General features: G+C 33.9%; 1 protein-coding gene across 1 annotated transcript; it reads left to right on the forward strand.

Annotated features, from left to right (window-relative positions):
- The first annotated feature begins 1,886 nt into the window (after positions 1 to 1,886).
- LOC112024725 (G-type lectin S-receptor-like serine/threonine-protein kinase At4g27290) lies at positions 1,887 to 22,557 on the forward strand. Its single transcript, XM_065775441.1, has 7 exons — positions 1,887 to 3,492; positions 3,643 to 3,756; positions 20,633 to 20,790; positions 20,886 to 21,096; positions 21,470 to 21,707; positions 21,790 to 21,940; positions 22,019 to 22,557. Exons 1-7 carry the CDS (start codon positions 2,841 to 2,843, stop codon positions 22,307 to 22,309), a joined length of 1,815 nt encoding a protein of 604 aa, XP_065631513.1. The 5' UTR covers positions 1,887 to 2,840; the 3' UTR covers positions 22,310 to 22,557.
- The last annotated feature ends 2,595 nt before the right edge of the window (positions 22,558 to 25,152 follow it).

Below are 25,152 nucleotides of genomic sequence, written 5' to 3' on the forward strand. Positions count from 1 at the left end.
ATCCTTCTTATCCTAAACACATCACAGAAAGAACTCCCCGATCACATTTTGAATGTCATGCAACTTCAATGGACAGGCCCAATTTTAAATGCATCTGTTGATGTTGTTCAAGGGGGCCGATCTGTTAAGGTGCGAGTATTAGGTGTCAACAAAGGTGATTGCATGTTTGAATAGTTAAGATCTAATATTACGTGACTATTTTTAGTTTATGGGTATTTGGCATATTTGTTGCTATCTAATGATATTTTACACAATCAAGTGCAGCAATTGACCGCATACTTGGAGAGATAGTTCACAACAATAAATCCATGACAACGCCAATAGACAATGTCCTGTGTGTATCGGACATTTTCTAACAAAGGTATAATTCTCTTCTCTCTTAATGCACAAACACATTCTCCATGTATTATAACCCAGTAGACAAACAGGAAATTTGATTGACTTTGAGGCAAAATTGAATATTATCCTTAGACAATATTTGCCCCACATAAGAGTTATTAAAGGGTTACTACAAATTTGTCTCCAAGATACAACAAAGTTTATTAGGTTCTACAAATAACAATTTTGTTGAAAACCCACAAGTTTCTTGTGTTCCTAAGAAAAATGAAAAAGAAGAAGTTGAGAAAAAGTCATCAAATAAATATAAACAGTATTTATATCTAAAAGATTATGACCCTTCAATAGACACTTTTTCATTCAATAGGTACATTTTCATTCAATATACACATTTTCGGTTAGTAGGCACATTTCATTCAATAGACACCTTTTCAGTCAATAGACATCTTTTTATTTAATAAGTGCCTTTAATATATATCTAATATGAAGGGTTATGACTTTTCAATAAACATATTTTGGTGTGTGTGTGTGTGTGTATTACAATCTATCTTGTATATACCTATCTATATATACAACACTAACTAAACTAGAGATACAACATTCATTCTCCTATTCTTTCCTACAAAAAACTAATAATAAAAAAATAACATTGTTTTTACTACCTAACTAAAATTTTGTTTTCGCTATTAATTCAATATCATTTTTTTAAAAAAAAATTTCATACATTTTTGTTTATTACTCCAACTCAAAAATATTGGTTCTCCCCCCCCTCCCCCCCCCCTTGAAACTCATTTAGTAGTTATTTCCGTACATCACACGGGTTAGTAACTAATTTCTCTTAAATTCCAAGTCTCTCAGTTGTTTGTAAGTCTAGATCAAACTTGAGACTTACTAGTCAAAGTTCTTACTAGCCCACAGGTATCTATATAGTATTAACAAACTATCAATTAAGATAAATATGCAAAATTGTTGTTTCTTAATACAATAAGATACAATTATCTACCAACATTGACAGAAGAACACAAAGTAAAATTGTTTCTTAAGAGTATCAGCTGTTGCAAAAAATATATATATATTTTCACAAACCAAAAATTACTTTTGCTATTTTAATATTGTATCTGAAATGTCTTGTACAATAGTGTTTTTAGTATTTGGTGTTCTAAATACTAAATATTTAACATTTATAACAGCTAATGCTAGTATTCTAATACTGGGCGGACTAGGATTTTTTATTTTAATATTTTTTATTAAGTTTTTGAGTTAAGTAATTACTAGTTGGATTAGGCTAAATAAAATGAAAGTGCTCTAAATTTTTGGAAGATGGTGCACTACTTTAGAAATAAAAAAAAATATAACCAATAAATTTTTTTTTTTTTCTTTGGGCAGGGATGGCCCCGCCCCCCGGGTCCGTCCTTGCCAGCCCAGCTGGCAGGTCCCATTGAATAAAGATGTAAAAAGTAAATGACAAAAATATGGCTTCCATCCCGTTTCAATCAAAGAATATACGTGAATCCTGCTCTACAATTTCAAAAACCTTGTGCTCATGACCTTTCCATTCATTTCACATCATATTGTATATGATTCATGAGCCTTCCCTCTCATTGGGTATTTCATGCGTTAGATTCATGAGCCTTCCCTCTCGGGTGGACCCTACGGTAAATTTTTCCTGCGAAACCGAATAACTTGGAAATTCTTGATCACAGAAAAATGTAGAATATTCGAAGAACAACAAGCAGCCTGAGTCAATGCATCTCCTAAAGAAAATTAAAAACATAAGTCAATGCATGGCGTTCTATGTTATGGTCTTAATTTACTCAGAATAACGGGTCTAACCTTTACATGTTGGGTAAGAGCTCTAAGGATAGTAAGCAATGGACATCTTTACTTCTGTGCTTTTGAGTTCCAGTTTGCTTCTTTTGTACTTAGTATTCTCGGATGCTGCTGATAGCATTACTCAATCCCAATTCATCAGTGACAGTAACGGCACAACCTTGATCTCTAAAGATGAAGGCTTTGCCCTGGGGTTCTTCAGTCCAGGTAATTCCACAAACCGTTACTTGGGAATTTGGTACAACAAAATCCCAGGTAAAACGGTTGTTTGGGTAGCAAACCGGGGCACTCCAATCACAGACTCGTCTGGCGTGTTGATGGTAAACAGTTCAGGCAGTCTTGTTCTTCTCGGCCAGAATTCGACTGTTGCTTGGTCGGTAAATTCAACAAAGAGGCCAGGAATCCAATATTACAGCTTTCAGATTCAGGAAATCTAGTATTAAGAGAAGAGAATGAAGAAACTATTTGTGGCAAAGCTTTGACTATCCTTCTGATACGTGGCTAGCAGGGATGAAGCTTGGGTGGGACTTAAGGATTGGTCTTGAAAGGCGCCTAACTGCATGGAGGAGTCCAGATGACCCCTCACCAGGAGAACTGAGTTGGGGGTTTGAACTTCATAATTACCCTGAATTAGTCATGAAGAAAGGCTCGAAGAAGTTCTTCCGGTCCGGCCCATGGAATGGCAATTTTTCAGTGGTATGGCGGAGTTACAGGACACCTCGCTCTACAACTTCAAGTTTGTCTCCAACAACAGCGAGGTATACTTCATGTTCGAAATGATTGAAAAGTCTGCAATCACAAGAGCAGTTTTGAATCAATCACAATCACAGTATCAGCGCTATATGTGGTTTGAAGAAAAAAAAGAATGGAGCATGTTCTTAAATTTGCCAAAAGACAAATGCGACAGTTACAATTTATGTGGTCCTTATGGAAATTGTATCATGGGTGAGTCACCTGTCTGTCAATGTGTACAAGGATTCAAGCATAAATCACTACGAACATGGAACCCAGAAGAGTGGTATAAGGGATGTGAACGCAGTAAGCAATTGAGCTGCGGGGATAAAATCGGGTTTGATAAATTTTCTGGGCTCAAAATGCCAGACACCACGTTTTCTTCGTTGAACGAAACTATGAGTCTTAATGACTGCAGAGTCAGATGTTTGAACAACTGTACCTGTACTGCTTATTCAAACTCAGATACTCGAAATGGAGGAAGTGGCTGCGCCATGTGGTTTGGGGAACTAATTGATATTAGACAAATGGCAGCTAACAAGGAGGATGCTAATAGCCAGGATATATATATTCGAATGCCTGCTTCAGAGCAAGGTATGGGCCTGTATATAGTCTTAATTTCTCTTTTATTCGGATTTTGATGAGCCACCAAAGCTAAAATATTTGTTTCCTTCTGTTTTATTGCATTAAATTCTGTTGCACTTAAAATATTTCTGCATTTCTATTGCAAATTCATCCATGAAGCGGTGAAAAACAAGCAAAAGATGAAGGTGATTGTAATAGTTGTGGTTGCCATTGCCGTAGTTTTTGGAGTGCTCTTGATTCCCTACTGTATTTGCAGAACGAAAAACTTGAGAGGTAATATTACTTTCTCTTACCTAATTTGGAAAAGATATGTTGCAAGATTGTTTAATTTTATTTCTAGAATCTTACAGTGCATCTATTATAATTGCTAAAAATATATTTAGGTTTATATTTTATGTAGTGGCTCAAAGGCCTGTAAAGCCTGTTAAAGTTAACCATAGACTGACTCTTCTTTTTGATAACAACCTTAGGCTCTTCTATTTTGGTAAAACCTTAGACTCTTCTGTTTCATGTTTTACCTTGAAGACACAATTAGAGTTAGGGTGGCAAATTCAATTCAGACTCATTTGCTTATTCAAATTCACCCACCAAAATAAGACTCAAACTCACTATTAATTGGGTCAAATAGATATTAATCCAATTAAGCCAAATTAACATGGATATTAATTGAGTTTTAATTAGTTATCTAATTAGAGTGATCCACGTTATCAGAGCCACTTTCTGTGGCTTTCAATTGCTTCTGCTTCTTCACATGTTTTGTCTTTTTATTGCCCCAACAAACACCCTTGCTTGCTGCCACCACAGGCACAAGAACGCCCAACTTTGAAGTTTTGGACTCATATTTTCTCTTATTCCTCAGCCCGCAGTCTCTTTATGGAATGATTCACGAGGGACATGTACCCCACCTGCCAAACTTTTATTCTAAGGAAACGCGGCCTAGCAATCTAAACAAAGTAAAAAACACATGGATGGCTCCGCCTAGCCGACAACCCATATTTCTTTCGGACCAAAAAAAACCAACCGGCCACCTTTCAAAATAAAATATCCAAATCATCCTTTCACACGCTTCCACGATGTCACTTATCACGTGTCACCCAAAGGTCATTTCATGTCAGTCCTCTTACATCTGCTTGACGGAAAATTCTCTTTAATGAGGCACATAAAGACAAGCAGGTGGGCCTCACTCACCTCATGTGTTGAGCCCATCTGCTTGTGAGAGAACCAGCTCCCTGCTTGATATTATCATGGTGGGATTTACATCATGTGCAATACTTAGAGTATTGCACTTAGTGCAATAGCTTAGCAATAGCTTATCAAAGGCTGAGATTGAAAGTTGAAAAAGTAACTTTCAATCTCAGTCATTAAATAAAATATATTAAAAAAGATTAAAAAAGTTAAAGTTAAAAAGTAAAAAAAATTAAAGAAATTGTGAAAGATATTGAGGTATTGCACCGGATGCTGATCCCATCATGGTGTCACCTTCATGCCACATGCCATGTTAGTAGCGTCTCTTTGGGCCTAAATTTGGCTGGATCCAATCCAATAATTGTCTGAAACTAATAACGTCAGCACCTGTCATTTGCCATGTTTGTAGTCACTTTAGCATCGCATCAACACAGCCACGTATAAAGTGCCATGTTGAACACTTTTGCCATGTAAGCTAGTGACGTCAACATGACATCAGCTACAAGACCCATGCAACATTGCCCGGATCCAACACTCTTTTCAAAACCACTTTCTCAAATCGTGCCAGATCTTCTCAAGTTTTATTCCAATTTCAAGGCTTCAACAAGCTTTCTACCTTTAGTGCAGAGCTTCTCTAGGGCTAACCCTACACTCTATTACACTTATAGAAATCTTATTAGGGTTTTTTATATTTCAACACACAAAATCTATTGTAGCCATCAAGACTTTATGTTATGGACGCATGTCGTTAGGCTGAACCATATAACTCTCGTATGTTTTATCTCTCTCTCTTTCTTAACCTTCTACAGCACTACAATATTTCTCTCATTCAATTCGTATAAGCTTTTCGAAACATTTACGCAAGTCTAAAATTGTCTAGACTTGGATTTTGAGCAAACTTGAATCATTTGTAGTGCTTGTAGCAAGTGTGTTTATGACTTTATTCTAGGAAACTTTTCACTACGAGGGTTGCTCTTGGGTCTCTCATTCTATCCTCAATGGACCAAGTTACTTTCCATAAGTTAATCCAAGTCCAAAACTTAAAACAATCATATTCAAGGCTAGTCACTTCGCTCTATTTAACTTCAAAGTAATTCATAATTGCAAAGAAAATAAAATTTTAAGTAAAACATTGGAAGGGAGCCTACTTTCATTAACGTAACAAGGCATACACAATCAAGGATAATTCTAATTTTAAAAAAGAAATCTAAAGGATAAAAAAGAGAGTTTATTTATGTACTTGCTTTAGTGAAGAACAAGGCTTTCTCAAGCGAGTAAAGTACATGCAGGATCAAGTGGCTCATTAAAGCTTGCTCAAGCAAGACCCCACCTAACTCTCGTTTGAGGCTCACACGAGTGAGACTCGTAATAACAAAATTTGCATCCTATTATGATTAGAATTCTACTTGAATCATCTTATGCACAATTTCCAATGAGATAAGAGAGGCAGACAGTCAAAGGTTTTAGAGTGAAAACCCATGCCTTTTATCCCATGAGCTTTCATGAGAAAGCCCTTCTAGTTCTATAAAAATCTTGTGATCCAAAGTTTATGTTAAAGATACTCTGATATATACACTAATAAAGATACTCTCATGTTGATGCTAGAATTAAAGTTTTTTTTTTTGGTTACTGGTTAGAATCCTTTAATGAAATTTATTCCTAATGAGATTAGGATTATGTTTTCAAGGTTTCTAGCATTATTATGGTTCTTGATCTTGAAATTTAAAACCCTTTTGTTTGATATGCAAATCTTTGTTGATAAAGTCAAAAGGTGTTTTTTTATTTTTTATTTTTTATTTTTTTTATGGAAGAACAATGAAGATGTCAAAAACGGTTATCAAAAAATTCAGAGAAAAATTCAGTTTTGTGAGTTTGGATCGATCAAGAATTCCTTTCGATTGATCAAATGTTCTTTTCGATTGATCGAAGAGGAATCAAGAACTGATCTATTCAGGTAGAAATTCTATGATGGAATTCTTCATTGTCTCGATCAATCGAGAATCCCTTTCAATCGATCGAATGTTCTTTTTGATTGATTGAATAGGAATTGAGAATCAATCGAATGAGACAGTGACTTTGTAATGTATTTCTTCATTTTTTCCATCGATCAAGGAAAAGATTTGACTGATTGAAGGTACTGAATTTTGAATTTTCACTTGCTTTTTGATTAAATGTTAAAACTTTGCTAAAAGGAAAGGTTATGTGTGATGAAATTACACATGTTTCTATATAAAGTGATTAATTTTTATAGTCCTTAGAAATTAAGGACATTTATTAATCATTATCTAACTAAAAGACCTAATGAGATCAAAGATGTTAGTTAAAAAGAACTCTTAGTCCTAATTTGTCTAGGACCTCTCTTTTAAGAAACATTCTAATGAGATTGGAATTGTTGTATGATTAAAAATCCTTAATTTACTTTAATTAGAGGTTTTTAATGAGATTAAAATTCTAATTAAAGTTATATAGTTTCTAATGAGATTAGAATACTTTATCTAGTAAATTAAGGATAGAGTTCTTTATAACTAATTTTTGATCCATTAAGGTTTAAGGAATCCTAAATAGTTTAGGACTTCCATTTTAGTTAGTGACTCTAATGAGATTAGAGTCTTCAACAAGTGCAAGGTTATTAGTTGTGATGGGATCACAATTATTTAAAGCAAAACCCAAATAATAAGTGGGAGTGTTGAAACAACCTTTTTGTTAAGTTTATTGTAATGTGAATAGATACCTTGTCTTGGCCTTGAGCCTTGCATTCCATGCGGAGGGTATTTACTTCACGGATTACATAATTAAACTTCTTTGTGATTACACAAATATTCGTTATACTATTGTAACGTGACTTAGTTAGATCACATCGAATTTAAACAATTAAACACATTTGATGTGTAAGGTTAAAATTGTGATAAGATCACAATGATTTCAAGACAATCAACTTGTTTTAAAATTTCTAGTGGGAGAGAGATACAAGGGTTGGAATTCTTGGATGCAGAGATTAAATGTTAATCTCATATGGATATGATCCACAAGTCCTTGTTAGAATCATTTGATCAGTTCAGATTGTTTTGAAAATAAATTCTTTTTTATATTATCTGAGTTGATAAGTGAGTTCTATGCAATGGACGACATCCTAAAAGCTAAGGTTAGGATCAATATGATTTAATTTAAATTCTTAGCCCTTACCGAAAGGTAAGAGTGGTAAGAAGAGGAATTATAATACTAAACAGTTGGACAAGCTAGTTGCCCTAGTAGTTGCCAAAAGGAAATTAGACTCAAAAGTATGACCAAAAGAAAAGTGCTTCCGTTTTGGTAAAGTTAAGCATTGTCCATGATTGTTTTCTAGATAGAAATTTATATGTTTTACTTTTTAAAGAGAAAGTTTCCATCCTTTGGTATTGTATGTTTTGGCACTTATGTCTAGATCTTATTAATCTAAATGATATACAAAATTGGTGAAAGATGGGTTTTTAGAACCATTATTTTGTTATATTCCCAGTCTATGGATTCTATTTAGAGAATAATATGATCTAGGGCTCCTTTTTGTAAAGGAATGAAGTTCCAATGACTTCTTTAAGTCAGTGCATACATATAAAGGAGGAATATGGCTCTTTTAAAGGTAAAATGTACTATAAGAAAAATGTCAGAATTTGTTGTAGGACAACCATAAAATACATTTAGAAATGAGATGGTTGTATTAGGTACACCACAAGACATTATTCTGTAGATAACTATTACACCGGTACAATATCGTAGTGGGAGGATTATCAATCACCAAATAAATTCATACTTTTAGAATAAAATTTTGAAATCATTCCACAAGGATATGAATTTGATCTTCGGTCCTACGTAAAGGCAATAGATGATATGAATATAGATTACTAGATCAAGGTTATGTGAATAGAATTAGATTCTATTTAAAGTCTAGAACTTGTAGAGGTGCCTAGTGGCATTAAGCCTACTATTTTCAAATAGGTTTACAAGAAAATGAGATTGATAAATTAGAAGGTATAAACCTTCAAAGTCAAGACTAGTGGTGAAAGGATTTATTCAGAAAGAAATGGTTCGACTATGAAAAGATTTTTTCACTAATAATCAAGTTTGACTCTATCTAGATTCTCTTATTCATTATATTTCATTTGGATGAAATATGGCAATGGATATCAAGAAAACTTCTTTTAGTAGCAATCTTGAAAAAGACATCTATATGATGTAACTAGACTTGTTCATAGCAAAGAACCAGTAGTGTTTTGTATGCAAGTTGCTTAAAGTCAAGTTTGAGTCTATCTAGATTCTCTTATTCATTATATTTCATTTGGATGAAATATGGCAATGGGTATAAAAAAAAGCTTCTTTTAGTAGCAATCTTGAGGAAGACATCTATATGATGTAACTAGACTTGTTCATAGCAAAGAACCAGTAGTGTTTTGTATGCAAGTTGCTTAAAGTCCATTATGGACTAAAGCAAGTATCTGAATCATAAAATATCATATTTGATCAAGCAATCAAATTGTTTGATTTTAATCAAGTATTAAAAGGCCTTATGTGTGTAAAAACTATATAGAATAATAAATTTCTTAATATATGTTGATGACATTCTAATCATTTAGAATGATGTAGAGTTATTGTCATTAATGGAGTTTTTTGTTGTCTAGTCTAGTGTGATATAAAGTACTTAGAAAAGACTAGTCACATCCTAAGAATTAAACTTTGTTAAAATTCAGAAATTATGATGTTGGGTCTATCTCAAACTGCTTAAATAGATTAGATTTTGGCCAAGTATAGCATGTAATATTTCAAAAAATGATTCTTTCCTTTTAAGTTTGAAATTCCTTTATAAAGGACTATAGTCTTAAGACATATAAAAGGAAGAGCATATTAAGACGGTTCCTTATACCATATCAATAGGAAGTCTTTATACTATGCTATATACTAGGCTAAATATTTATTTTGTGGTGGGCATGGTGAGCAAATATCAATTAAATCTAATATCACTTAATATAGTGGGAGTAAAGCATATACTCAAATATCTTAGGAGAATGAGGATTATATGCTTGTCCACCAAAGTGAGGATTTGATGGTTACTGGTTGTACAAATACTGACTTGTAGTTTGATTGTGATTCATGAAGTTGGACTTCAAGATATGTGTTCATCCTAGGTGGTGAAGATACACATTAAGCGTAAGTATTATCTCATTAGAGATATATGAGTACGTGAGATGTAGTAGTAGAAAAGATAATTTATGCAATAAATCTGGCTGAAACTTGTTTCCAAACCTTGCCTTAGAGTGACTATGAATTACTTTAAAGGGAAATAAGTGTTGGATATATGGTAAATTGTTTTTAAGAGAAAGTGGGAGATTGTTAGGGTTTATGTCCTAAAATCCAATTTATTGGCATGTCATAAATAATTAAATTATTTAATTATATGAGATTATTTATAAATGAACTAATGGGACATTATCATAGTCCTTAAGATGCATTGTATGTGATTTATGTAATTTAGTTACAGAAGATATAAATCACAAGTTCCTTGTAAACTCAAAATATAGTTCATAGTAGGTGATGAAATTGGGCGTTTCATCTGTGAAGACTATAACACATCAATTAAGATGGTTTGTCTTGATCACGGAAGTGGAGACTCCTAGTTGATGTGTTGATGTGTCTTAAGTGTTAAAACATATTGAATTGAACTACTGTGAGATTAATAATTCAATCAACAACTGTCACCTGAATGATTAATTTCACAACTTCTAATTTCATAGGCTCTTAATCTTGAGAGGATAGTAAACCCAATCATGAAATATAGGTTACTTTGATATATTAAGAGTGAGATCTAATATTGACGGTTAAAACCTCAGTATGTTGGGTAACCACACGTAGTGTTGAGGGAACACATATTCTCAAGATGGAATCTGTAATCTCTTTTTATAGAGACACGAAATATCCCCTTGAGAGAAGTTTAATGGAAACTGATTATTCATGTTGCCCACTTTAGTAAGGAGTTACTAAAATTTATATTTATTGAAATCGAATTTCAGTAAATATGAATAACTAAAATATTAAATTGGGTACTCAATGATAAAATAGTTGTTTATAAAGTGACAGTTCATTATAATTTTGTTCACTATGGATATTTCATGGAGAGGTCAATTGATATCATTAGAGTCTTGGGATATAATTTATTAATAAGGTTTAGAGTGCAATTATATTTATATAGTGGTATTAAATATAATTAATGGTAACTTTGAACTTGTAGAGTTGACAAATAAGACCAAGACCCATTGGAGTTAGAGTCTTATTTGTTCCCCTATGGTCTCATCTCAAGCCACAAACTAAAACCCAATTGGGCAGACTCAAAAGGCTAACCCAATTAGATAATCAGTTTTTATTTAATAAGAGTTATTAAATAAAGTAACTAATAAGGTAGTTAGAATGTACGTATGATGAAAAGAAAAGAAAACAGCTTTTCTCTACAATAAGAAGAAGAAGAACAATATCTTTTAAAAAGAACTTTTCTTTGAGAATCAATGTACAAAAAAGACTGATTGAGAGACCACTCTTCTTGGGCACCATGTGGAATTGGTATGTTGATTAGAGGTATTCCCAAGTCTTGGTTTTGAATTTCACTGCATCAAGGTATGCTTTCTATTATTTGTTCTAGAATTCAAGGTTACATGTTATCTCTCATGAATGAAGTAGATCCGTGTTTGTTGCTTTTGTTGTGTATTTTGTATAAGATGCAAAACTAGATTTTCCAACTATTTGATCCAAGAAACAAGTGAAGAAAAGTTGTTTCAGTAAACCTCGACACTACTTCTATCAAAGATTAATGAAGAAGCTTGACACAAGCTTGATCTATCGAGAATTACGATTTCAGATTTCTCAAATCTCAATTTTGACCCATAATGACTTAAATGATTAGGGTTTCTCTCTCTACAACCCAGAAATGTATAAGGCTTATTTTAAAAGTCATTAAGTAGATCCAGAACTCATATACTCTGTGTGAGGCTACTGCTTTTGTGCGCCTTAGGGTTTTATCACCAAGTGCTTCCTAATCTTCAAGGTTTATGAAGTGAAGAATTTTGCAGCTAACAGCAATCAATCAAGTTGCTAGAATTAGTCACGTACTAGGATTCGTACAAAGGAGTTAGGCACAGATTGGAGATTTATGCAACAATAGAAAGAAGTCTGCTACAAGATCAAGTCTAATTGGGTATTAAAGCAAAAGTTCAAGTGTAGGATGGTATTTTAGGATAGGCCACGGCAGTGGTAAGATTCCTCATACTTGTAACCGTTTGATTATTGATTAGTAGATTCTTGAGAGAGGTGATCTTAAATTCACCTGGTGGGGTTTTTGCCTTGCGAGAGGTTTTCCCCATTTGTCAACAAATCCTCGTGTTAATTTATTTTTCGTTGCATATTAGTTATTTGGTGATTTTTTGGTACCTCCATGATTTGCATGTAATTTGAACTAATTAATTAACTTGGGTAATTGAATTAGTTAACGAGGGTCAATCTATTTTTAGTAAACAAGTGGTATCAAAGCCGACACACTTTGATTAAGTTTTAATATTTGATGTGTGATCCATTGACCTAGTTGTTATGGATCGTGGACAATCATTAATTATACCTCTTCATTTTTATGGTACTAACTATGCATACTAGAAAGTATGCATGAGAGCTTCTTTGCAATCTTTAGATGAAAAGGTATGGCTGGCTGTTGAGGTTGGATGGACCAAACTTACTAAACTGCCAGCATGTTAGGATGATGACAAGATCAAAGCTTCAAATTTCAACAATTGAGCATTGAATGTCTTATTTAGTTTTGCGACTAACGAGGACTTTAAGAAGATCTCATCCACTGAGAGTGCTAAGGAAGCATGGACAATCCTTTAAAACTCTTATGAAGGTACCAAAGCTGTAAAAGATTCCAAGCTTCAAAGCCTGACCACTAGCTTTGAAGAAATCAGGATGGATGATGATGAGACATTTGATGAATTCTATGCCAAGCTTAAGGGCATAGTAAATTCAGCTTTCAACTTAGGTAAAAAGATTCCAGAACCTAAGATTGTAAGGAAAATCTTCAGATCACTTCCAAAGTGGTTCTATGCTAAGATCACTGCTATAGAAGAATCAAAGGACATTGACACTATTCCTTTGACATACTAATAGGAAATCTGCAAACCTATGAATTAGGTTTAGTAAGGATTGGCATGGGAAGCAAGAGCAAGAATATGGCTCTAAAATCCAAGAATGATGAAGGAGACAAGTTGTCTAAAGATGAGAACTCAAAATTTAAATCTTACATTACTAGAAAATTCACGAATGCCAATGTCAAGGCAAATGACAAGGATCACAAACAGTCTGGATTCTCTCAATTTAAGTCTCAAGATAAATTCAAGAAAGAATCTAAAGAAGTTGGAGAAGTAGCAACACTTTAGCTAGTCCAAAGTGTTATGGGTGTCAAGGGTACGGACACAAGAAAACCTGAAGAACTAGTTGATGAGGAAGAAGAACTGATGGAGTCAAAATTTAAGAAGATGGATGAAGCAGATGACATCCATACTACCTACTTAAAGCTTTACAGGAATTCTGAGAAGCACGAGAAGTTTAATAGGCTAGCCACAAGGAAGCTGAGTGAAGTGGAGTTAGAGCGAGAAGAACTCTCCACCAAAATTGATGAAGAAAATCAAATCATAGGAGCACTACGGTTCGAAAAAAAACTTCCTGGCTGAGAAGACCAAGAAACTAGATGCAGAATTGTTCTAAGTAAAGGCTCAACTAGAAAGAGCTTCAAGTGCCAAGCTGGATGAAATGCTCAACTTCCAAAAGGCTGCATTTGACAAAATAGGTCTCGGGTAGTACTTCCTCTAGTGCTTTACGTAATGTCAATTTTGTGCCTCCTTCTAATTCTAAATCTGAGATAAATGAGCCTAAGATAGAAATAGTTATTGAGGATAAAAATGATAAGGGAAAATCCATTCTAGGAGCACCTCCTAAAATTGTTAAGAAGGAGACTAAGCAGAACAATCATCACTTTTTTAGTAAGAAGTCTCAACCAAAGAAACCACAATTCTATCATCACTATGAAGTATTGTGACACACTCATCTAAATTGCTATAAGTGGCTTGCTACTCAACAAAGTAATAGTGTGTCATCCTTTAGAGGTCAAAATCAATTTCAGAACTCTTTGGCTCCTCTTGGAGAACTTCCTAAGGTTGTCATTTTTCTAAGTAACTTTAATGGGTTTAATCCTCCCTCTTATCCACCTTAGCAGAGGTCTTAGAAAAAGAAGATTTCTCCTTCCTTCAAGTCTCCTATTTGGAAGGAAAAAGACTCTTCTAAGTGATTCATTCACTTATCTTGCATCTCTTATGTGCATTTGTTGTTCTGAGTTAGTTTTGTGTTTATTGCTTTTTAATATGCTTGTTTGTTTATGTTGTTTTTTTTTTATACAAAAAATGGAAAAATTTGAAAAATACAAAAACAGTGTGTACCTTTAGATGGCCATTGAAATAAGGTTTCTTAACTTTGTATCTCTTGTAGCTTAGATGAGCATCTTCATGCACAACTAAGCAATGTGTGCTTTGTGGCTCGTTATGTGATTTGCATGATTTGGTTAATCTTTTATCATTCATATCTTTACTACTCTTTTTGATGGGAAGGACTAAAAAATCCTAAGAGAAATGCATAAATAACCATCTCACCACTAAAAATTGTCAATCATACAACATCTATGTGCAATTCATAAAAACCATGCTCGGTAAGGTATGGCACTTGCACAACAAGAATAAGATGTTTGACTAACATAAATGGGTTTTTCTTTTCTCTCTCCTATATGCCCATGCATGATTTGAATTTTTATGCTTAAAAGAAAAATATGCAAAGAATATGAAAAGCAAAAAGAATCAAAATGCTTTTACATATGGTTGCAAGCGTGTTTCTAAGAGATGTGAGAGTTATATGATGTACCTTAAAGGTGATGGTCCCCATCAAACAGCTATGATTGTGTATGAATGTTCTTGATTCTCTCATATCATTATTTTCATATGATAAGACACTTATGCTTTCTTGCAAAAGTTTCACACAAAACACACAAACTTTTTCTACTCTTGATACTATTGTACAAGTACAATGTGATTTGGCCATCACAAGGAATACATATGGTAGTATAAGCTTACTAAGCTGTCTTAACTTATTTTAAAATTGGTTAGACTTGTTTAGTGTTTGCGGATCTAGAAATGCTTTGCGTCTAGATTTTTTGATGTGTTCGAGTGCTTAACATGCTTATTTGATGTTTGGTATGGTGTTTATCTTGCTTGCATTCATATCATGTCGGTTCTCCCTTGAAATTTCATGTTTTTGTGCTACTCGATACTAGCTCGATAGCTGGCTTGATAGCTACTAGATACCTCTCAACATAAGCCTCTTCTGTCGAGGTTTTCTATTTTCTTGATACCTCTCGACACATAACCCGATCCATCGAGCCATATTTCTAAACTCTCTATTTGATTGACATTTGCTTGACACATACCTCAATTCATCGAAGTTTTTAGCCTTTGACACCTCCTCAACACCTCTCAATACATTGAGCTTTTATTCTCGACACCTTCTCGACGCCTGCTCAATCAATCGAGATACCTGATTCTATATATACTTGAGGGTCAATTCGATTTTGTTCTCACTTAAACACTTCGATACTTCTCTCTTCTCTCTTGATCCAAAACCTTTTTCTTCACTAAAATCCTTCTTCCCTCCTCTTTTTTGGACTTTTTCAAGCTTCAATTCGTTGGTAAGAGGTCTTAATCCCTTCTATTCTTCTTTCCTCATGAATTTCATGCATTTAGACCTAGGGTTTTCAAAAAAAATTTGGGAAAATTGGGGTTTTTGTGTTTTTACTAAAATTTTTGGGTTGGATTTTGTAGTAATGATCTCACATGCTCATGCCTTACATTCTTTAGCATTTTTTCATATGTTCATGCACTCTAGGATTGTGTGACTGATTATTAACTGTGAGTGTTATAGTTTGGATTTGGTTTTTGCCCATGATGCTCTTCTTTTGGCACGTAACATGCTCATGCATTTCCATGCATTGTTCTTTTCTTTCCTTCTTTCTTGAGACTATGTTCTAGTGTGTTTTTGTCTCTTTTCTATAGCATTCCTTCTATGGCACCCAAAAAGTTTGCCCCTTTTAAGAATCCCATCTCACATCATGGTTTTCTTCCTCTTCTTCTTCTTCTTCTTCTCATTTTATTAGGGAAATGTTCCATGATTCAAAACCCCAAAAGGATTTTAAGGAGAACTTTTATGACTGGTCAATTCATTCGGAACGGTAAGTTATTCTGTCTAATTTTTCAGGCACTCCTCTACTAGATGCATTTAGCACTTAGGGCTAGGAATCTTTCTATGAGAAACCTTCTGGATGTCCCAGAGTGTTTATATAGGAGTTCTACTCCAACATACACGCTATCGATATCTCTATTCCTCAGTTTACTATAGTATTTCGAGGAACACATATAGTAGTTACACCAGAGTTCATTTTCGAGGTACTACATGTTCCTAGGGTAGCTCATCTAGACTATCCTGGTGCATCTCGTCTTTGTTCTATATCTCTAGACGAGCTTGCCTCACGTTTTTGTGGGCAGCCCATGTTGTAGGGTGATACTCTTAACTTCACCACTCACGATTTTGCTAAGGGTCCAAGGATCTTTAATATGATAATGACCTTTGTTCTCACTCCATGGTTTCACTATAACACTATCATTAAGCCTTGTGTTCATTTTATTTTCTCTCTCTTGGAAGGTCTATCTATAGATTTTCCCTCACATATGATAGTATCTATGATTGATATCTATCAAGACACTACTACACGTAATAAGCTAATCTTCCCTTCAGCTCTCACATGTATTCTCACACACATGCACATTCCTATTCCTTCTTCACCTCTCTTCTCTTTCATGGGTGCTATTAGTAAGGAATCTATGTAGAGGAATGCTACATAGCTGGCGGCCAAGGCTAAACGGCCTCGTTAGGAGTCTACTCCCACCCAACAGGAGGAGGCTAACATATGAGCTGCTAAGGATGCTGCCTATGCCTTTTGACCCTCTTTTATGTCTGCTCCATCTTCTTCTTCTAGAGTAGAGGCATCTCTTGCTGCCATCATGGATCAGCTTGAGCTTATGCGTGCTGATTTTGGTAGTCGTCTTGACCATCTTTCTGATGAGATGTGTCAGATGAATACCAGGGTTAGTCGTATTGCTCGTCGACAGTCCTGTCTTGGTGGCTTTGCTTCTTCTCCCTTGCCTAATTCTTCAGTGGAGTCCTCTGATAGTGGAGATGATGATAGTGATGATGCTTTTGGCTCTACACATGATGATGAGATGACTGTCTGTCAATGATTCACCCTTTGTCACTTGTGACAAAAATGGGGAGTATTTTTGGTTATGAGAGAGTAGTCTTGTTGTTAAGGGGAGAGCTAGACTAGTGATAAGGGGAGAGTACTTTTAAGATATGTAATGAGATTTTTGATGTGTAGTTCTCATTACATATACCTTGGTCTTGTGACCTTTTTACATACATTGTACTTCTCTTGTTATATATGATGATGATGTATGTTTTCACCTTTATCTCACATGTGTTGTTTCTTTTTTCTCTTTATACACATGTCTCTTGTTTTATATAACTTGTCTATATTTCACACTCGATGTCTTGATGGTTCTTCTTTAGTGTTTCAGCTAAGACAAGTTGCAAGTCTTTCATACTGTGATCTCTCTTCTTGCAAAGTTTTTTAGGAGTTCATTGAAGTTAGACTTATGAAATTTTTAGCGCAATGATTAGGGAGATTGTTGTTTAATACTTCTCTCATAATTATGCTTGTGGTTTTGTCTTGGATTGCTAAAGGGGGAAATTGTTAGAGTCATATTTTCTGTGTAATTGGCTAATCCTTTGATAAAATGCCCTTTACTTGTAATTGGATAGATCTAAGTTGAGTTTAATTTATCAAGAAGTATGTTGTTCTAACTTTTCAAGTGGTACCATTAAAGACATGAAGTTTGATCCAAGAAACAAGTGAAGAAAAACTGTTTCATTAAAACTCAACACTAGCTTGATACTACCTGCTATTGAGGATTAATGAAGAAGTTGGATACAAGCTAGACACAAACTTGATCTATCAAGAATTATAGATTTCAGATTTCTCAAATCTAAATTTCGGCTCATGATGACTTGAATGATTAGGGTTTCTCTCTCTACAACCCTATAGAAATATAAGGCTTATTTTAAAAGTTATCAAGTACGGAAACAAAGATCTAGAACTCATATATTTTGTGTGAAGCTACTGCATTTAAGCACCTTAGGGTTTTATAATCAAGTGCTTACTGATCTTCATTATTTATGAAGTGAAGAACTTTGCAGCCAACAACAATCAATCAAGTTGTTGAAATTAGTCACGTACTAGAATCTATGCAAAAAAGTTAGTTACAGATTGGATATTTGTGCAACAAAGGAAAGAAGCCCACTACAAGATCATCAAGTCCAATTGGGTATTGGAGCCAACATTCAACTATAGGTTGGTATTTTAGGATAGATTAAGGTAGTGGTAAGATTCCTCATACTTATAACCACTTGATTATTGATTAATGGATTCTTAGGAGTGGTGACCTTAAATTCATTTGGTGGAGTTTTTGCCTTACGAGAGATTTTTCCCATTTGTCAATAGATTACTGTGTTAATTTATTTTCATATTAGTTATTTGGTGATTTGTTGGTGCCTCCACGATTTTCATGTAATTTGACTTAATTAATCAATTTGGATAATTGAATTAATTAACTGGGGTCAATTTATTTTAACTCAACCGGGTGAATTTAAGGGTATAAGGGTATACCTGGTCGACCCATTAAGGGTATGTCTGGTTTCCCTATTAAAAAATATAGAAATAGAATGATCATGGAGTCACATTTCCTGCGCGCTTGAAGGAAAGTGATTAGTCACATTTCATTCACCATCACCTAACAGGTAAATTCTTTGTTCTATGATTATATCCTCTTAGTCTTGCCACAATCCTTTTATATACATACATTTAAGCTACTTTTAAGTCTCATTCCATATGAATTCTATTCTACAATTTAAAAAAAAAAAAAAAAAAAACTGCATGAATGCTATTAAAGCAACATCTTCGCTTTACCCTCGACTAAACTTTGCTTGCCAATTCTTCAAGCCTACTCAATCGACTTGTTAAATTCTGCTTGAGCAAGACCTTTCTGGTAGGTTTAGTCAATTTAAGTCTAATACATTAATACCCCTGCACCCTGCATAAACTGCTTCTGACCTTTGCTACTGTTAATTTGCACCAGTCTCGTCTCTTATTCTAGCTTTCCTTCTCGCTTGAATTGTCATTGATCTTGGCCTTTAATTCTACAAAACTTGTTTCGTATGTATAATCGTAAATTCTTGATTCTTGCTGCATCTCATTTAGGATTTTGACTTGGGATTTTATTTTATTACTCTTGGGATTGACTGACTTTGTTTCTACCTTACTGAAGCATTTAGCAAAATGTTCATGTTTTTTTATTTGACTCTGATTACTGCTTAGTGGGAAAAAATTTGGAAGGTCATATATTCACCGCCCTCGTCACTTGCACATTGGCTTGATAATATGCCACAATCACAGTTTTTGGGTTAACCTCAATTTCCAAGCAGTATGGTTGTTTTGTTTGGCATATTAATTGATTATTCATGAATTTCTTGCATTTTGGACAGCATACGAACAACATCTTATGTTCTTCAACTTCGCGCATTTGGTATCAGAATTAGTTTTTGCTTCGGGTCTTTCGAGTGTCAATTTTGTGCGTTCTATTTTTGGAGCATCTCCTTGGTACCGTTGCTACACATAGTGCTAATGGCACTTAGTGCCCTATGCCCATGTCAAACATTTATTGGTATCTTCTTGCATGCTACATCTTTGTTGGCATCTATACACTACTCTATGGTGGGTCATTTTTTTCACTGCCTTGTTTAAGCTAAACTATTACCTTTAGACTATCCTTTGTCATCTTTGTCAACGAAATTTAAAAATCTGGTTAAAGTCTCGTTAATTGAAGAGGCTCGCTCAAGTGAAAACCAAGGCTCACTCAAGGGAACAAATACTTGCGGCCCAAGCGGCAAGCGAGGCCTCGCCTGATCCTCACTCAACCCTTGCTTCAGCGACAATTACAGAAACAAAATTCCAATCCTATTCTGATTAGAATTCTAACCCTACATGTTAACACCTATTTAAACCATCTAAGCATGATTTACAATGAGGTTATATAGGCAAAAACTGAAAGATTTTAGAGAGAAAACCATGCCTTTCATTCTATGAGCTATCTTTAAGGTCGCCTTCTAGTTTTTTTTAAGAGCTTGTGATCTGAAGTTTGAAACCACACAGACCCTTTCTTCCATTGAGTTAATTGTAGATCAAATCTTCAAGTAGGTGTCGTAGACTGCATTAGAGTTTCTAGTTTGTTGACGTGGACAAATCATTTGTGAGGAAATCCAAAAATGCAGTTCAGAGTTCTGAAGTGTTTGATGTCACAGCAGTGAGTTATCTTCTGGGATTAAAGAGTCTAGATACAAAGGTTTTGGGCAAGATTCTAAAACTCATTTTATAATGGATTGCCTTAGTTAGGATAGGTTACCCTTGGTATAAGTTACCATTGTAATGGTTTCCCCTTTTGGTGAGTTCTCCATTGGTTTTCCACTTCAATATCATAATGTGTCTCATGCTTTTATTGATTTTATTATTTTGCAATATGACATGGTAACTTGTTGTTTTGATTGTTAATATTGACACTTTGGATCATATAATTGATTTAATTTGAAATTAAATAATAATTCAACTGTATAATTGATGAGTCTAACTGAATTTAAAAGTTGTCATTATTCTAGTTTATTTTGTATAATGTGAAGTCCATCTTGCTCTTATCAGATCAAATGGATAACAGTATCATGTTAGACCAAAACATTGAACTCCAAAGTGAAGACTTAGAGGTCCCATTCTTCAGCCTAGCTACCATAGTCATTGCCACTAACAACTTTTCAAGCGATAACAAACTAGGTGAAGGAGGCTTTGGACTTGTATACAAGGTAAATATACAAGATAATTTTATAAAGACCACCGAAAAAGCAATTATCAGCATATTCTATATCAATAAAATCCACTTACAAGTGTGAATTTCCAGGGTACACTAACAGATGGACATGAAATTGCTGTGAAAAGGCTTTCACGAAGTTCTATACAAGGATTAAATGAGTTTAAAAATGAAGTTATATTGATTGCCAAATTGCAACACCGTAATTTGGTTAGGCTTTTGGGCTATTGCATTGATGGAGATGAGGCAATGCTAATCTATGAATACATGCCCAACGGAAGCTTAGACTCCTTCATTTTTGGTTTGAACTTCTCAAAAACTTATTAATTTTTTCCAAACTTAATGAAATTCTTTTAGGACAAAGTTTCTCCAAACCAATTTTGAGAAAAGTTCCTCCAACTCACTATGTGACAACTTAAAAAATTACCTTTATTTACTCTTTGTCACTAATCTACTTAATAGTCATATGACATGTTTAAATTATTTAATGAATCATGTAATTTAATACTTATGGATGGTTTTATGAACAACCACATAATGGATGGGAGGAGATTTTTCAAACCTGGTTTAGAGGAAATATTTGTCCCCTTATTATTATTATATAAATAAATTTCAATTTTGTGTTTTATTGTCCAAGTTGGACTTTGTATTAACACAAATGAGAAACTTGCCAGATGAAACGAGAGCTAAAGTTTTAGGTTGGTCTATACGCTTCAACATTATTTGTGGGATTGCGCGAGGGCTTCTCTATCTTCATGAGGACTCTAGATTGAGAATTATACATAGAGATCTCAAAGCAAGTAATGTTTTACTTGATAGTAAGATGAACCCAAAAATTTCTGACTTCGGCATGGCTAGAATTTTTGGTGGAGATCAGACTGAAGGAAATACAGAGAGAGTGGTTGGAACTTAGTAAGAATTCTTAACACACTCTATTATCAACATTTCTTTTTTTAATACTCAAAAGAGTTTCATTCTTAATGATTTTCTGCAGTGGTTATATGGCACCCGAATATGCCATTGATGGTCTATTTTCAGTAAAATCAGATGTATTTAGTTTTGGAATATTGTTGCTAGAGATATTAAGTGGAAAGAAAAATCGAGGGTTTATCCATCCTGGCCAAAGTCTAAACCTTGTTGCACATGTAAGTTCTCAAAAGCATTGACTAATCGTTTTACATATAATGATACAGATAATGATAAGAAAATTTTAAATGTTTTAGGCATGGAATTTATGGAAAGAATGCAGGTCTTTAGAACTACTTGATACTTGCTTAGAAGACTGTTGCATCATATTGGAGTTTCTTCGTTGCCTCCATATAAGTTTCTTATGTTTGCAACATCATGAAGATCGGCCTAACATGTCATCTGTGGTTATGATGTTGCACGGTGAGAGTTTATTACCTGAACCTAAAGAGCCTGCTTCCTTTATGGGAAAAAGATTATCTTTATCAAGCAAGAACCAATCACCCTCAACCAATGAAATTACTATTACACTGTTAGAGGCTCGATAGCCAAACTTCATATCCATTGCATTAAACTAAGTGCTACGTCCAAGACATTTTCACAATAAATCTTAGGTAATAAGTTATTACTTGATATTACTGGTAGGCTAGAAAGTAATTTTTGTGGTGGGTTCAGATTAAAACCAATAACTACCTGTCATATATCATTTGTTGTAAAAGTGTTATTTAAATATTGTGAACATAAAATTTATCTTTTACATATCCTATAATTGATATTTATATTGGACATTTTTTAAGTTAAACACAATTGTATTCCCCTAGAATGTGACATTAGTCTTATATAAATGATAAAGGCTTAAAATGGCCTCTTCAATAACAAAAAAGGTTTAAGGCTACTTGTAATCTATTTAACCAATTTATTAACATAGAAAAAAATAGTTCTAATTCAAAAATGTCTCCCTTAAGATGGTGGCTGAGAGCCACTGGTGACCATGCTTAGTGGAAAGTGGTAAGAATTAAGAAACCAACATATGATTGGCACGTGAGCAATCAAAATAAAATTTGTTGTTTTATTGCTTTATGTTGTTTATGAGATATTACATCATCAAATTTATTAGGGTTCAAAGATGTGTTTGCAAATCCTAATGAAAAACTATGTCAAAATTAAGTTGCGTTAATAAAATTGTATTAGACTCATATTAGGGTTGAGTTTGGATCAAAAGCTCCTCAAAAACAACAAAATTTCCATATGCTCAAATTTCAAAAGCTTATGAGCTTTTGCCCATATATTTTTCCATGATAACTTTTGCCCATATCTGGGCCTTTCAAGTAAACTCAACTTTGACTTGATTTGGATTTGAAATGAATGAGATATAGTTATCTAAAGATGGCATAGTGTGACTATCTCATTTTCTGACTAAATTTAGACTAAACTAATTGGTCTTGGAGATCCTTAGGGGTGTGTATGTGTATGAAGTCACCACTTATTTTATTAAAAATAATAATATAACCGTGGATGAATATACATCTTTATTGATATCAAATTGAATTATAGCATTATATCAATAGAAAATAAAAATTACAAGGTTTTGGTCCTACATCATTCATTCCTAGTTACTATCTAAAAAATAAAGAAAAATATAAGGAATTGGTCTTAAAACTAGATATTCGAATCCGAAGACTAGGTTACGAATATCAAAAGGTGTTTCATACGTATTCCGCCTAATTTGTAGATCAATCTACAGAGACTGATAGTGGCAAACTTGTTTTTTACTTGATTCACTCAACATGTTTTTTACAGAGATTGATAGATCAAACTTGTTTTTTACTTGTTTATAAGTATGTATGAGCATACTTATAAAATTACAGAAAATAAATGATAATTACCTAACCTAATGCATGGTCATATAAATAAATACACACACACAAACATACATAAATTTTGTAATTATTATTATTTATTTGAAATATAATGCATTTTACATTCAATTATTATATAAGCGGTGGTTCATCTTCTACATGTCTTGAATGACTTAAATAGAAAGCAGATATAAGTAAATTCATAATTTATATTAGAAAAAAAATTACAAGGCTTTAATGACATAAAAAAGAAGAAGAAATTTTACCAAAAAAAAAAAAACCTACCAACGTTACGCTGAGAATGTAACATAATTGTCAATAAAAATGTTTATTTTTCTACACAAACATCTTGACACATGCATCACCGAAATGAACCGAAATGGATTAAATGGATCAAAGTGGACTAAATCAAGAATCTACCAACATATGCTGAGAATGTGACATAATTTTTAATGAAGCATCGACTCTTTCAACACGAACATCTTCTCACAATGTATCACTGAAGTCGATCGAACTAAACCACAATGGATCGAAATGGAACGAATGGACCGAAGTCGATCAAATGGACCGATGTGGAATGAAATTGACCACAATGGATCGAAGTAGATTGAAAAGGAAAAAAAGGGCCTTAACTAGACTAAATGACTTGCAGTGAACCAAAATGGACCTAAGCGGACCAAATCGAAGTCAATTGAAATGGACCTAATGGACCAAAGTAGATCAAATGGACCAAATTAGACCTAACTAAACAAAAGTAAATCGAAATGGACCACAGTGGACCAAATAGACCAAAGTGGACCAAATGGACTGAAATGCTATGACGTGGCTAAATGAAAGTAGCGCAATAGTAAATACTAAGTTTCAGCTTTTAGATATCACTAGTTGCGAACTCGCTATGGGTGTCAATTCGGGTTACCGTGTCGGGTTTGTGTCATGTCAAGATAGGAGTATTTGACTAAATAGTTCAACACTAATCCGACCCATTTAATAATCGTGTCATGATCTTTCAACCTTAACCCGACTTGTTAATAAGGCCGGTTGACCTAACCCAACCCATTTGACATGCTTAATAAACGAGTCGAATTGAGTTGACACAAATGTAACACAACTCATTTTAATCTGCATAATATTAAATATAACATCCATCAAGAAATAATTTTTTTTACATCTCAAAAGCAATGCATACACTTCAAGTCTTCAATCTACATATAGTTCAACAAAAATATAACAATCATCTATAAATAAGTTCTTTACACTCTAAAAGAAGTGCATACATTTCAACCCAAATTCAAAATAACATAGTTTAACAAAAATATAATATTCTTGGAACTCGCCAAATGCTAAGTATCAATATTAAAAGAATTGGAGCTAATAGTTGACTAAAGTTTATAAAACAAAAACATTAAGTAGAAAAAATTATTGTAGAATTTTGAAACACCAAGAAAATGATTTTCTTTAATTCTAAATCTCACTAAATACATGAGAGAGAGAGAGAGAGAGAGAGAGAGAGAGAGAGAGAGAGAGAGAGAGAG

This window comes from Quercus suber, unplaced genomic scaffold (genome assembly GCF_002906115.3).
Source record: "Quercus suber isolate HL8 unplaced genomic scaffold, Cork oak 2.0 scaffold_111, whole genome shotgun sequence".
In the NCBI taxonomy this organism is placed as follows: domain Eukaryota; kingdom Viridiplantae; phylum Streptophyta; class Magnoliopsida; order Fagales; family Fagaceae; genus Quercus; species Quercus suber.

Coding starts and splice junctions, on each gene's coding strand:
- LOC112024725 (XM_065775441.1), top strand. CDS start 2,841: ATGGAATGGCAATTTTTCAGTGGTATGGCGGAGTTACAGGACACCTCG. Junction 3,757..20,632: donor CAGAACGAAAAACTTGAGAG/GTAATATTACTT, acceptor TGCTCTTATCAG/ATCAAATGGATAACAGTATC. Junction 21,941..22,018: donor GTCTAAACCTTGTTGCACAT/GTAAGTTCTCAA, acceptor TAAATGTTTTAG/GCATGGAATTTATGGAAAGA.